Here is a 13,824-nt window from a genome sequence, read left to right on the forward strand (position 1 = left end):
ATAGATACAGCCATTATTATAAGGGGTGTTTTCAAAAGCAACCAAGCCTAATTCTGTTCCAATTCAAGCCAAAAGGATTTTGATTAGAGAAGAGTAAGGCCTGTGCTATGTTATCACAGTTGATCCCAGCTGAAATCCTGAGGCTGCTGCAGTCTATGAAATGCACTTCACTCCTGACTTCGGCCTTTTGTTCTGAGTGCCAAGCTAACACAAGGAGTGAGAAACTTCGCAGCATTTTCAGTGTCTGCTCTTCACCTGACAGATTTTTTTCCATTTTTGTAGTTCAGCTCTAAATTTCAAGGCTGTCAGTGAGTGGGAAGGGCTGTCCCAAACAAGGGTACTCTACCTGAGCTTGCTTTTTAGTGCTGCAACCTCACGGCCCAGGGCTTCATTGCTCTCAGTAGCTTCATCCAGCTCCCTCTGCAGCTTCCTGCGGTTGGCGTTGATGCGCTGGGACTCTTCCTCAGCCTCCTCCAGCTGCCTTTTCAGCTGCTTGAGCCGTGTGTTGCCTTTCTCGGCCTAAAGGGAGATTTCAGAGTAATGCTTTAATTTAAAATGGATCTAAAAGCTTTACATTCCTCATTTTAATTTCATGCTTCTATTGAGAGTTATTCTGAAACATGGCCCAAATAAAAGACTGAAGCTTATAGCCTGAAAATAACTTTGCTTTGTGGTGTTCATTTTGCTGATAGCTACTGTATTCAGACACAACCTCGTTGTTTCTTTTGCTGCATAGTCCTACCTCTGCTTTTTGGGCTTGCAGATGGATTTGCATTAGATAAAGCTAAAATTTTAATGTAAAATATGTTCAGCATCTCTATTCATATAGCACCAAGGGTGTTGTGCAGTCCTGTATATTGCTGTGCAGTCAGACTGTTGCATGTGGCTGATTAACAAGGACTTGTGCTTTGGCACTTGATATAGCACGGAAGAATTATATTGTCCCATCTTTTAGTAATGATCTGTATGGCTCTCCCAGCATAGAATCCAAGCATTCAGTCTGCTTTCTAGGGCATTTGCTTGAGGCACAACATGGAGTCTTCCTTTCTTAGGGCAAAACCTAAAAATTCCTGTGCCTTCAACTAAGACCTTTATGACACAGTCTTTACCTGATCTTTGTACTGCTCTGCTTGCTTCCTCTCATCCTCCACCTGCAGCAGTGCATCCTTCAGCTTCTTGTCCTTCTGGCGCAGTGTCTTGGCTGCTGCCTGCTTCTCTCTGCAATGACAGGGCAGCTCTTGGTGATGTGGGAGCTCTGTACTCTCCATCTGCCTTGGGCTTGTGGCTCATGCAACTGGCACCAAGGACCTCTGTGTTAAAGGTCTTACTGAATTTAACAGGTGAATTCTAAGGAAAACTTTAAGGCATGTTCTTCTGATCAAAACAATACCAAATATATGTCTCTGCTGTATGCTTGAGGTGCTCCTGGGGATGTGTTCTGAAACACAAGGTGATTTCCCCAAGGAATAATCTAACAAGTGGCACAATGTGTTATGGCAATTAACCTGGCAGAGTCATAGGGCAGTCAGTCTAAAATGTGGGGGGGCAGATCCTTGCCTATAGTACCAGTGGAACTTTTTAGCAATAAAATGGATCTTAATCAGAAGCTGTACCATCTCCAGGTACTTGCCATATGTCTCAAAAATGTTAAGTGGGAAAGAGATTTGACCAAGTTCAGTGGCACTGAGAGCCTGATGACACAAATCCTGCTTGTTTTTGCGTATTTTGTGTGTCATTAACTGGAACAATAAATGGACAGCTGTGCCCTCTGGACACCCATACCTGGCTTCCTGTTCCAATTGCTCTTCGAGAGAAGCAATTTTGGCCTCCAGAGCAGCAATTGTGGCTTTGAATTTGTTCTTCACAGCTCCCTCCATCTCCTGCAGCTTACTCTTTAGTTCCTTGTTCTGCCTCTCCAGTTGCTGCCGTGCATTTTCGTTCTTCTGTGCAGTTGAGCGCTCTGTTGCCAGCTCATTGTTCAGCTGCTCTGCCTGCAAGGTGGGAAGGGTGCTGTCACAAGTGTTGCATGCTCTCAGAAGTGTTGCATGCTTTCAGACAAATGACAGGTGGCAATTTGGGATGGCAATCCCCCAGATATTCCAGAACCACAAGAAGCTTTTGCTGGAACGCAAACAGAAAGTGCCATGTGCTGGAGTGAGCTGTACCTGCTGTACTGCTTTCCTCATGCGGTCACCCATTGCCTCTATGTTGCTTTGCTCCTCTTCCAGCTCTTCCTCCAGCTGGGCAATTCTTGCCTCCAGGCGCCGTTTCTCATCCTGAAGGCTTGTCCTGGGAATTTAAATTTAAAAAGCGAGTAGTTATGGTTCTGACCATTTGTTATGGTTGTATTATGAGCTGCCAGTAATGCAGAAGGAGAACAAGATATTTCAGTGGAAGTAGTCATATGTGTGCATGTTGTCTTGTCAAGACCAGATGGCTGTTGGGAACGGAACAAAACTGCTCTTGGCAGCATTAGCAGCACGTTTAGAGCCTTGTGGGTAATTTGGTGTATTCCTACCTTCCAGAGGCAGCGCTTGCAAGTTCCTCTGCCATCTCTTCTTTCTCTTGGTCTGCTTGTTTGCGAGCTCTTTCTGCAGCAGCCAGGTCCTAGAGAAATGTAAGAAGCAGCATAGTGAAGAAATGAGTAAATGTTCAAATAGTTATAGCATGATTCAGAGGACTGTAAATTTTCTAAAGCTGGTATGAGATGGGCTGTCTTGTTAACAGAATAAATTCTTGTCATGTCATAAACCCTAGGGAAGTACAATGAAATATACTTTATCCAGCCTGTCAGAGGGTTTCTATTTTATTTGTTTTGGTCACAAGATTTAATACAGGTAGGAATAATAGCACTAAGCACTCAAGAATTTATTGCTATTGAAAACAATTTGTGTTGGATCATACAGTTCATTTCCCTTTAAGGCTGGCCATCTGTACCTTTTTCCAAGGTGATTTTTTCCAGCTCAGTCTGACTGTGCTCAGATGGAGATCCAACAGCTTTAGTGGAGTGTGTGGAGCACATGGAACTTGTTACAAGTCCAGTCCCCAAGAGCTGTTAGATTATTTCACTGCAGTTCTGTTTTGCTACTGAAGGCCATGTGTAATCTCCTTCATTCTGTTGTAGGTTTCCTACTTTACCTCCTGAAGCTGCATGAGTTCTGCTTCCAGACTCTTTGCTTTCTTCTCATTTTCTCTGGCTGTAGCAAATATTTCTTCTCTGGCAGCCCGTGCATCGTCCAGCTCTCTTTGGTAGTCCTTCATCTGGGCCTTATTGAAAAGAATAACAAATTTGTTACAATTCCAGTCAAAAGAAATGTGGACGGAACAGAACACAAACACATTTACATTGTCATAATGCTGCTGAAGTTATATTTTCTACAGAGATTTGGTAGCACATGTTGGAAAGATATGAAATGCTATTCCAAGGAGGGCAGTGCTTCCACTTGAACACTGCATCTTTTGTAATGCCTATTGTTCGCATGTCCTCTGAATATTGGAGTTCATGTACAGTCCTAATCTTTCTGATTAAGAAAATTTTTGTTGTTTAGTTGTTAGCATGTGACAGAACAGTTGATATGGAGATTTAAAGTATAAACAGGAACATGCTAATTCAGAGACAATCTGATTTCTGAACAGTCTTTTATGCTCTTGAGTCAAGTGTTAGAACCCAGATTTATGCTCTGAATAGATTTTTATCTTATCCTTTCTCTTCATGTCAATCTTTGTTTTTGTCCATGTGGATAAGTCAGTAGCAGATGAGTGTTGGCTAGAGAAGCTCTCTACCATTATGAAATTTAAGATTTTAATAATGTGCCCTGTGAATTTTTTCCACTGTCATTCAAACTGAGCATTCAAATACTGATATTTGAATGTGGCAGTCTAGTTAAAATTCCCCCTCTGACCAGTTATCTGCAATGGGCATCACATGGGTTCACAAATATCACCTAACTTTTGTATTGTGGCTGCATACGAAACAGCAGTGGGAAAAACTGTATTTCTGGGGTTACATACCTGTAATTTGCGAAGTTGTTTGATGGCTTCTTCCCGACCTTTGTTAGCAGAGTCAGCCTGGCTCTCCAGGTCTTTGACATCCATCTCCAGCTTCTTTTTGGCAGCAGCTGCCAGGGCTCGCTGCTTCCGCTCATCTTCCAGTTCCGTTTCATATTCATGGAGCTGATCATTAAGGAAAACAAGTTCAGTTTAGGAAAGTCCTTCAGCACTCTTGAACACTCTGTGTATGTCTGGATAGGGCATACAGACCCCAGATCTCTGTTAACTGTGATTTCACTGGCAGTTAAAACACATTTCCATTTTGTCCCCAAATTAAAGGTTTCTGAAAGGACTCAGCAATTTGGGTTCTGTATTCATGGAAATACGTGTGTTACAAGATGATGACTACAGCAGTTGTCCTTGCTGTCACAACACTTCTTTACAAATAAGTTTTATCCTGTTTTCATCTCCAGTGCTTTTGTATGCAGTCAGTGTACCCCAGGAAGACAGATATATTAGAAGATGTCTTTTTTCACTTGCACTGAGAATACAGGGAAGGTGGTCCTGACTATGTCAGAAACAACAATTCACAAGTTTTGTACTATATTGGTTAAGTAGCTGCATTTGTTGGTAACTGTGCATCTGCTACTGAAGCAGGGAACCCCCCCTGCTTTTTTCAATGCAATAACCCTTTTTCTGTCTCCTTTTTTGTTGTTGTTTTTTTTTTAAAATCACCAAGTACAAGGCAATGTAATGCTTCTTTTTTCATTATAGTTAGTGAGGTGCTTTAATACTGGCATTAGGCTGGGGGCTTTCAGCTGGCTTGGTTAGGTATTTGCAAAGGCAGTGGCAGGGAATGGTACCTGTCTGAGGAGTTGTCTTTTCTTCTCCTCATTCTGTTCATCTCTGGCTTGTAAATCTCTTTCAAACTGGCCTTTCAGGGCCTGCATATTAACTTCCAGCCTGAGTTTGGCATCTTCTGCAGCCTGTAGCTCATCCTCTAGCTCTTCTAATTGTGTCTTCATCTCCTCTACTTGCTGTTCAAGGGTCCGTTTAGACTTCTCCAATTCATGGACCTTTCAAACAATGGGAATTTAATATACTTGTTATGAGAAATAAGAATAATTACAGTTATATACAGTATACCTGCAGTATAGGCCACATTAGAAACTATCAGGTGTGGACAATGAATACACTAACTTACACTGAAAATGCTAAATTAACTTTACTTTCTACACTTGCAAAACTGTCTTAAAATAACGAGATTCTCTTTATCCCAATCTTCTCTTTTTAATCTAGTCAAATATCATAATTTAATTTATTTGGTATTAGAAGTAATATAACCATATCCCTGTAATAAAAGAAGTGATTGGCAAAGCAGAAGTGGAAATTTGCTGCAGTTACTTAAGTAAATTTAAGGCAGGTAGCAAAATCAAATATAACTAATAAAATAAGATTTGCAGAGTTTACAATTTCAAAGAAGTGTAATAAACTAGTACATTATTTAGAAATCAATTAGAATCTTCTTCATGCTTGAAGTTATGTTAAAAATAAACATAGCCTACAGTTACTTTGCCAAGTCCCTTGCAAGTTTGGACACAAATGGAATAACCTTTGAATTTTGTATGAAATATCTGATCTTGCTGAATGGATTTGTGTGCTGCAGAGAATTTCCCACACTGAAAACAATGATCTCTTTTTTTAGCTGCTATTTTAAGTTATTGTTGTTTAGATTGTTCTTAGGCCAAAACTTACATTCTTTCCAACATCATCTTTGGAGCTAACAAGATCTTCCATTTCAGCTTTCAACATTTTGTTTGTTCTCTCCAGTTCTTCTTTGGCTTCCAAAGCCTCTTCAAGTGCTCGAGCCAATGACAGAGCCTTTGTTTCCTTTTCTCTAGCTTCAGCTTCTGCTCTGTCCCTTTCATCTGCATATTTTGAGGAGATGTTCTTCTCTTCAGCTAGCATCTGTAAAAAGGTAGTGTCAGTAGAGGAGGTCATGAGTAACAGGGATTTTCTACTGCAGCTGACAACTGACAAGAGTCAGTTGTTACGGACAAAGAATCTCTGCTTTTGATAAAGGCATATAAATACAAAATTAACACTTCCTGTATAATTAAACTTTAGTTAATTTTTTTGTCCCCTCGTCCCAGTGGACACTCTGTGAGTTCCAGACAGGCGATAACACAGCAAGGGAGAATCTAAAATCCATACCTGATCAAACTTCTTCTGTTTCTTCTCCAGGTTGGAGACCAGCTGACGCTGGTTGTCTAAGTCCACCACTAGGTCATCCAGCTCCTGCTGGAGTCTGTTCTTGGTTTTTTCCAGTTTGTCATAAGAAGCAGCCTTTTCTTCAAACTGTTGTGTGAGACTTTCAATTTCCTTCTGAAGTTTCTTTTTGCCTTCTTCCATGAATTCTACTGTGGTGGTAAATTCCTGTATCTTCTTCTTAGAGTCAGAGAGCTGAAATTTGAATTCAGAGGACAAATCTTTGTAGCTGTGACAACAAAACCTGGCAGAGAGACAAAAACTTGGCCAGGAGACAGCTAAGACCTGGAGCTTTCCTAGTTTGACCTGTGTGAAGCTATAGTTACCCATCACCCAGCCGTCATAAAATGACGCAGGGCACAGACCTAGGATGCACATACAGGCCTTGTGTGCAGGACTGTGTGTGGAGCTCCCTTGCACTTGTATCTATCCTAGGGGTGGCACTTTAAGGGACAGGGAGACTGCTGCCTCCATTGTGGAGCACTGCTGGTGCCATCTGGGCTAACAGCAGAAATTCCCTGAAGGTCCATGTGCTGTGCCAGGATAATTCCACAGATCCTCTGGAATTGCCAACACAGTGATGGAGCTAATGATTTAACTATGGCACTGATACCTGTATTGTCAGTGTTGAAATATGTCTCTCCAGATTTTGTTTTGCTTCTACTTCTTCATCCAGCTGCTCCTGCAAGCTGTTCTTTTCATCCTCCAACTGGCGGAGCTTGGTGGACACGTTCAACTTCTGCCGCGTTTCTTCCTGAAGCAGCTCCTACAGTCACCACATCATTTGGCAAGACAGTCATTAGTTTAGGTCCTTTTATTGTGTATTTTATGAATATTGTAGGTGAGCTGATCTTGGATGCAAGTTTACCTGCGTATCCTGTAGCTGAGATCCTAAGGTTGCAACATCTTTGGTCAATTTGATATTTTTGCTTTCTGCTTCATTGAGCAAACCGGTGACATTTTCAACCTCCACCTGTGAGAAGTCACAGAGAATAAACTCAGTTATTTTGCAAACCTTCAAAATCTCCCTTAAACTTTAGTTTCCTTGGATTTGTCTGAAATCTTATCTAATGCCATTTTTATCTAGTTTACCACAGTATTTATTACTCTATATCAAAACCTAGTCATATTCATAAAGCAATAATAGTATTTTCCCTGCAATGAATTGCAAAGGAGAATGGGGATTTTTGATGGATTTTCCTTCCTCTTCCCAAGTTTGACAGAAGTTCATGCATTTGATTATATTTTTTTATTTATCCACCAGCTTAAAATAATAAAGCAAAGCTTATTGCAGCTATGAACAATATGTAACTGTAAGCTTGGTTAGTATATCTGGACATTGAATATCTACCAAAGAACCATTTAAAATTACCTTTAGGTATTTCTTAAACTGTAGATAAGTGAGCATTCTCCTTCCATTGTCATCTTTTCTGAGCATGTGTGTTTAATAGCTGTCTAATGCATTTCCAAAAGCCACATACCTGTCAGTCATCCCCACCACCCAAAAATGAACAAACAGAAAGAAACTGCCAGATCTGAATCATGGTCACTGAATCAGTGATGGCATTTCAGACTGCAACATGTACAGAGGGGTAGTGAGACTAAAAGGTCCCAGTTCCATGAGATGGAGTGGTTATAGTTGATTAATTGGGTGATAATTGAGGTAGGAGTTTAAGATGACAAAAAATGAGTGTTTTGGCTGCAGGGCCATAATTCCTCCAGATACACCCTCACAGAACAGTATAAACTGGACTTCCCAGTCCCATGGTGTCACAGCAAAGCATCAAACTCCTTCCTACCTGTAATTTATGGACTTTTTCATTGAGTTCTGTCCGAACACGCTCTCCCTCAGTGTATTTGGACTGTAAATCCTGCAGCTGTACTTCCAGCTTCTTCTTCTTATGCTCCACATCTTGTTTGGCCTGATTCAGGCTCCTGACTTCATTAGCCAGATCAGCATTGTCTTTTTCCAGTGACTGTTTGGTCTTATCCAAGTTTGCTTTAGCCTACAAGCATGTGAAGAAATGAATAAAGGTGATTTATAGGAGGAAATGGTGTTATCTAGTTTTTATTATTATTTATCCAGTTTTCAATGAGGTGGATTTCTGTTTACCCGTTTAAATTGTTCCAGCTGCTCTGTGAGCTCTTCCACAGCCTGAGTGTGCTTTTGCCTCATCTCCTGGACCTGGGCTTCATGAGTTCGAGTCTCCTCCTCCAGAGCTCTCTTGAGCACTGTGACCTCCTGCTCACGCTTTGCTCTGCAAGGTGACACACGTCAGTGGAGCAGCAAGGAGCACTCCAGCCCCACTGCAATGCCAGTGGGCAGTGCTGTACTGAGCTTGGTGACATTCCCCTTGTGCTCCATCTCCATACCTGAGCTCCTGCTGGGTGGCTGTGGTATCCAAAGTATCTTCCAGCTCTGTCTTGAGAGCCTCCAGCTCTTCCCCGAGGTCTCTCTTCTGCTTCTCTGCTTTGTTTCTTGCAGCTTTTTCAGACTCCAAGTCTTCCTGGAGATCAGAAATTACAGATTCCAATTCTCGGATCTTCTTGAGGGCGTTGTTCTTCTGAGTAGTTTCATCTTCAAGCCTTTTTGAAAAAAAGAGCGTTTCATTTTAGAAATTAAAAAAAAGTAATAATGATTGCACTTTGAGGAAGTCAGTATACACTAAAGATTTATAAGTTCTGTGCAGGAAAGTGCCAAAGAAAGGGAAGACTGATGCAAAAAAGATCAAACAGCTGTACTTTAGCTGGATGCAATGTCTGGAGATCCTGATTAGTTGATTCAGCAAGTTTTGGTTGAGTTTTGAGAGTTTTCCCTCTAAAATTCATACAGAAAATCCACTGAGATTCTGGAGTGGAATCTCAGGTCAGACTCTGAATTAATTTTTCCCTGTTGCCTATGATTATTACATTTCATCATACTTGACAAGACTGCCTTTGCCTATGGGAAGAGGAATTTTCATTGGTACCTGGAGGGAATTTAATAAAATAGATTATTTGTCTATGGACAAGTAATAGCGTAATTATTTTTCACAAAAGGACATTTGGAAAATGGAGAATCACATGGAAGGGATGAACTGAGAGATGAGATTCATGGCTGGAGGTTCTCAGTGTCTGGGAAGGGACAAGATATGTTCCAGCCTGGGCTTTCCACCATGAGCAGACCCAGGAGTGAGTACCTGGCCAGAGCAGCCTGCAGCTCTTCCTCCTTCTTGGCCAGTTGTGCCTTCAGGTCAGCAATTTGTGCCTGGAGCTCTGCAATCTGCTCGTGTAGATCATTTGCCTCCCCTTCCAGCTTCCTCTTAACTTTGTCCAGTTCTTGTCTGCTCTTCTCTTCCTTCTTCAGCCGCACTGAAAAAGGAGGGATTTTGGTCACCAGACTGTGGTAGTGCCAGGAGTCCTTAATCTGATCTCAAACGTAGGCAAAAAATGGTTCTGGCCTCCAGTGTGGCCATGCATTTGACTACAAGTCACTGTGTTTTTGGAGCAACATGCAATACCTTATTTCTAGCCATCCTAAATAATAATTTCTTTATCTTTCTTACAACATAAGCATTTTTTCCTCTCATTTTTCCCTCTACTCTTTTAAATGTAACAAATAAAAAGTTTCTATTGTTTGGCACCATGGGGATTTGGTGATTAGCACCAAACTGTCTTCAGCATAAAAAATTTGGAGATACCCCACAGATTTTTAAAAAGTTCTCTCAAGATTCTGTTTAGGTTTTTTTTGTTCTGTGCCAAGGAAAAAGAAGAAATTCTACAAAACCCAGAATAAACTATTGTTCATGTTACCTTCAAGTTCAGAAATCATAGATTCATGTTTGTTCTTGAGCTTTGTAAGATTTTTGGCTTTTTCTTCTTCTTCTGCAAGATTTGTTGTTAGATCACTTATTCTTTCCTCAAGTTGTTTTCTTTCCTTAAGAAAAATAAAATACTTCTGTTAGCAAACATGTCTGTCATTGATGATCATAAATCAACTCTTTGCCAACCAAAACTGTCCTTTTATGCTGTATTTCTTGAGATTGTGGTGATACATTTCAATTTTTCAGTTACAGATGAGCTATGGAGCACTGTCTATGACTTCCATGTTCTCTAAGCTGTTGCTCTTAGAATCTTGTGCTCTCTCTGACGGCTGCTAAGTACAGGGCCCAGTTCACAGGAGCATTCCCTTTTAAAAAAGTACTGGAAGACATTCTTACTTCCAGTTTTAATCATGAAGTTTGGCTGAAATTAGTTGAAAACCAAGAGAATTATTTAGTCTGCTCTTGGACAAGAAGACATGTCTTCCACTGATTGTCCTTGACTGTTGTAAATATTTTGCTTGAAGATATTGTTGCTATGCAGATCTCAAATGCAATAGTTTTAGACAATTTTGAATAGTTTGAATGAGCACAGAAAAATTATCAGAAATGCATTTGATACAGGCTGGACTGATGGCCTGGTGTAACTACGTCCATGAAATTAGACCATCAAGAGCATTCCTGTTGTTCTAGTGGAAGAGACTATTTTCTCTCAACTTTCACTATTTTCAGAGTAAGAAAGTGGACCCAGAACACTCACCTTGCTTAGCTTGTTATTCTGGTCTTCCATTATTAGAATATCATCTTCCATTTTCTTTATCTTGCTATCTGCTGCGACTTTTTCAAGTTGCAGTTTCTGCCTTGCAGCCTCTTCTTCTTCCAGCTGTTCCTCAAGGTCCTTTAGGAAAAAGAAACCCACAAAACATTAATTCTGGAAATAAAATACTACTTATATAATTCTTAAGAAATGCTTAATGTTTATTACTGTATGTTGTAAACTTTGTTTCTTTTATTAAACTAGACAATCTGTAATCCTTTACAATGTAGAAGGAAAGATTTTTTAAAAGAATGTTTTAGAGAGAATAGGATTGAGATGAGGAAGAAGAGAACCCTGGAGGAAAGTGCATCAATTGATTGTCCTTCCTTCAGTAGCACAGACATATATCATACAGAGGGTTGTGCAGCAAGAACTGTCCTAGGATCTGATGTTTTCCAGTCTCTGTTGTGTCTCAAGTTATTGTTATAACTTGTTATCCAAGTTATTGTCTGTACTAGTCACTTATCCCTCCTTACCAGCATTTGTTGTTGCATCTTTTTCTTCTCTGCCTGCAGCTGCTGGCTGCGCTCCTCCTCCTCCTCAATTCTGGCTTCCATCTCATGCAGGATCTCTTCCAGCTCTTGTTTCTTAGCTGCTAAACGGACTCTCATCTCCTCAGCCTCAGCATACAGCTCAGTTTCTGCCTGAAGCTGCTCTGCCAGGAGGTTCTTCTCTTCAACAAGCTGCACAAATAGAATGGAGAGCAAGTTAAGGCCTGGAGTGCAAATTGTTAGTTTTACTGGATATTTCTGGGGTACAGGGAGGCAGCTCCACTACACATCCTCGTGTGGATGTTGGGCCTTTACTGGAGTGACTGGGAGCGTGTCTGCACTGACCTTCTGCTCTGGACCATTGCTATGAGGACAATCATGAGCGCAAAGGAGAGAGACACCTTTATTATAACAGCTTCAAGACATGGTAAAAGAGCAGCTAGTGTTTCCCAGAGGCTCAGAGCTGTAAATCACCTGTGAGTGCTTCAGTTCCAGCTCCTTCAATTCACTCTCTGCTTTTTGTTGTCTTTCCTTAGTTTTTTGTAGTTCTTCATCCTTGGCCTGCATTTCTTCCTCTTGGCGGGTGACTTGCAGCAGTGGCTTCACCTGGAAATGGAAAGATTTTTTTAAGAATGTTTCCTGTCAGTATTTGTGTTGCTGATGGTGCTTAAAGGACTGACTGGCATGAATGGTAGTGCTGTCATTGCTCAAGACTGGACAGATACTGTCCAGCCAAGCTTGATGGGAACACCTTTAAAGCCCCAAGCCCCAGCAGTGTTGCTCTTGACTGTCCCTGTGTTAATTCCTGGGGCTTGTGAGCACCTCTACCTCTGATAGTGCCACTTTTGAAATGTCTCCAGGCCTATTTTCATCCCTTGATAATGTACAAAAGTTCCATCTGCATAGAAGGGCAAATGTGCACACACAGGTGTGTGTGTTACTGCCTGTTTCTGGTTGCAGAGGAGATTGCTACCAACCCAGGTAGGAAAAGTTTTCCAAAGCCAAACTGAAGGCCATTCTTGAAACACCTGAGCCTCTTTATAGGAAAATTGACTTAATTTGCATGAGTGCCCAGCAGGAAGATGTTTAGTGTCCCAGTTAGGAATCCCCAAGCTACTTGTTCTCCATAGATATATCACTCTGGATGATAAAACAGAAACAGAATGATATCATGGATAGAAACAGAATGGATGATAAAACAGAAAATTCAGTTTTACTCTGTATTCTCATTATCCACCCCTGTGAAATTATTTCATTTTGTGGCAATTAAAAAAATCTCCAAACATGCAAAATCTTTTATGAATTTCTGCTTAATTAGATTGTTTTCTTCTCAAGAACTACCTTTAATGTTAATGGCATTATAGAACTATTCAGAGTATCTCTAACCCTAAGTTTTGTGAAACTAATGAGGCTCTTGCCACCAGCTGCAATGGGCTTTGGAACAAGGAGTGTGCCTGACAAGATGTACCTTGGTATCATGTGCATTTAATTTCTTTTGGAAAACTGAGGAGAGATTGACTGATAGCCGTCACTCACTTTAGTAAACAGTCTCCACCACTGCCAGTTCCTCAGTTTCAGGTAGGCAGCACAATTTCTTTGGATAACCTTCATTGCAGTCAGCTGTTGCTGTCTCTTGGCAAAGGCTCTGTGATTAAAAACATAAAGCAAATTGGTTCAGTCTGAGAATAGAAAGTGCTTGCAAGGTACACACATTAAGCAAAGAAACTCTGGCATGAGCATCTGCTGATGAGCCACATGGTTTGGGGAGTCTGGTGCAAATTCTTTTGGTTGCTTTAACAGTGCCTGTGCTTTCCTGAGGAAGGGTGATAACCCTGGTTAGGTGTCTGGTATTTTATTTTTGGTTTTTGACTGTTTGCACTCCATGGGTAGGCACAGATGTATAGATCTAGTTCTTGGTGTGAACATCTTTCCAGGGTACACAGGGACTCAGATGTTGCACTGATTATCATACTTGAAACATATTTCTTTGTCTGACAATTTGAAAGCCTTGTGATAGTATGCAGAAAATAAAGGTATTATTGTTGATAGTTTTGTGGTGTACATTAACTGAGATCATGCTAGATGATCAGTGCTTCCACTGAAGCTATGGAAGAAATTATTTTATGTTTTATAGATGCCAGGGGTGCTGCTACTTGTAGTGCATAAGACTCCATTCATGGCTTAGGATGCTCCTTTTCCTGCTGGTACAAACACATAAAATGTTTAAATGATGGGTCATTGTCTCAGCTTATTGTACAGAGGCTGTGAGCAGCCTCACAGTGCAACTGCTTCCCTCTAATTACAGTAATCAACCTTTTCTGGAAGTGAAACCTTCATTGGACACGAGTTCTAATGCAATATAAATAATAATGAAATGTCTCGGTATCTTCAGTTTGTTATATGGAACACTAAAGGTCCCTGCAGGTATTCTGCTGCAGAAAACATTCTATTTGCTAAC

The 13,824-nt window shown here is 40.8% G+C and overlaps 1 protein-coding gene across 3 annotated transcripts in view; it reads right to left on the reverse strand.

The window, feature by feature from the left end:
- Window positions 1-13,824, reverse strand: part of MYH11 (myosin heavy chain 11) — a 55,661-nt gene that overhangs the window by 4,295 nt on the left and 37,542 nt on the right. For all 3 annotated transcript variants that reach the window (XM_088064174.1, XM_005522914.3, XM_005522916.3), the window contains 21 exons: window positions 12,903-13,011; window positions 11,841-11,972; window positions 11,352-11,558; window positions 10,819-10,956; window positions 10,051-10,174; window positions 9,438-9,609; window positions 8,632-8,844; window positions 8,372-8,516; window positions 8,058-8,264; window positions 7,127-7,231; window positions 6,872-7,024; window positions 6,205-6,453; window positions 5,746-5,958; window positions 4,854-5,066; window positions 4,012-4,173; window positions 3,139-3,267; window positions 2,519-2,607; window positions 2,166-2,289; window positions 1,783-1,991; window positions 1,110-1,218; window positions 347-519 (listed from right to left, as the gene is read on the reverse strand). In XM_088064174.1, the coding sequence (XP_087920300.1) occupies window positions 347-519; window positions 1,110-1,218; window positions 1,783-1,991; window positions 2,166-2,289; window positions 2,519-2,607; window positions 3,139-3,267; window positions 4,012-4,173; window positions 4,854-5,066; window positions 5,746-5,958; window positions 6,205-6,453; window positions 6,872-7,024; window positions 7,127-7,231; window positions 8,058-8,264; window positions 8,372-8,516; window positions 8,632-8,844; window positions 9,438-9,609; window positions 10,051-10,174; window positions 10,819-10,956; window positions 11,352-11,558; window positions 11,841-11,972; window positions 12,903-13,011 (3,375 nt within the window). The remainder of the gene's footprint in view (window positions 1-346; window positions 520-1,109; window positions 1,219-1,782; window positions 1,992-2,165; window positions 2,290-2,518; window positions 2,608-3,138; window positions 3,268-4,011; window positions 4,174-4,853; window positions 5,067-5,745; window positions 5,959-6,204; window positions 6,454-6,871; window positions 7,025-7,126; window positions 7,232-8,057; window positions 8,265-8,371; window positions 8,517-8,631; window positions 8,845-9,437; window positions 9,610-10,050; window positions 10,175-10,818; window positions 10,957-11,351; window positions 11,559-11,840; window positions 11,973-12,902; window positions 13,012-13,824) is intronic.

This window comes from Pseudopodoces humilis, chromosome 18 (assembly GCF_049639895.1).
Source record: "Pseudopodoces humilis isolate 2021_Gansu_Grassland_sample_001 chromosome 18, ASM4963989v1, whole genome shotgun sequence".
NCBI classification, from domain to species: Eukaryota; Metazoa; Chordata; class Aves; order Passeriformes; family Paridae; genus Pseudopodoces; species Pseudopodoces humilis.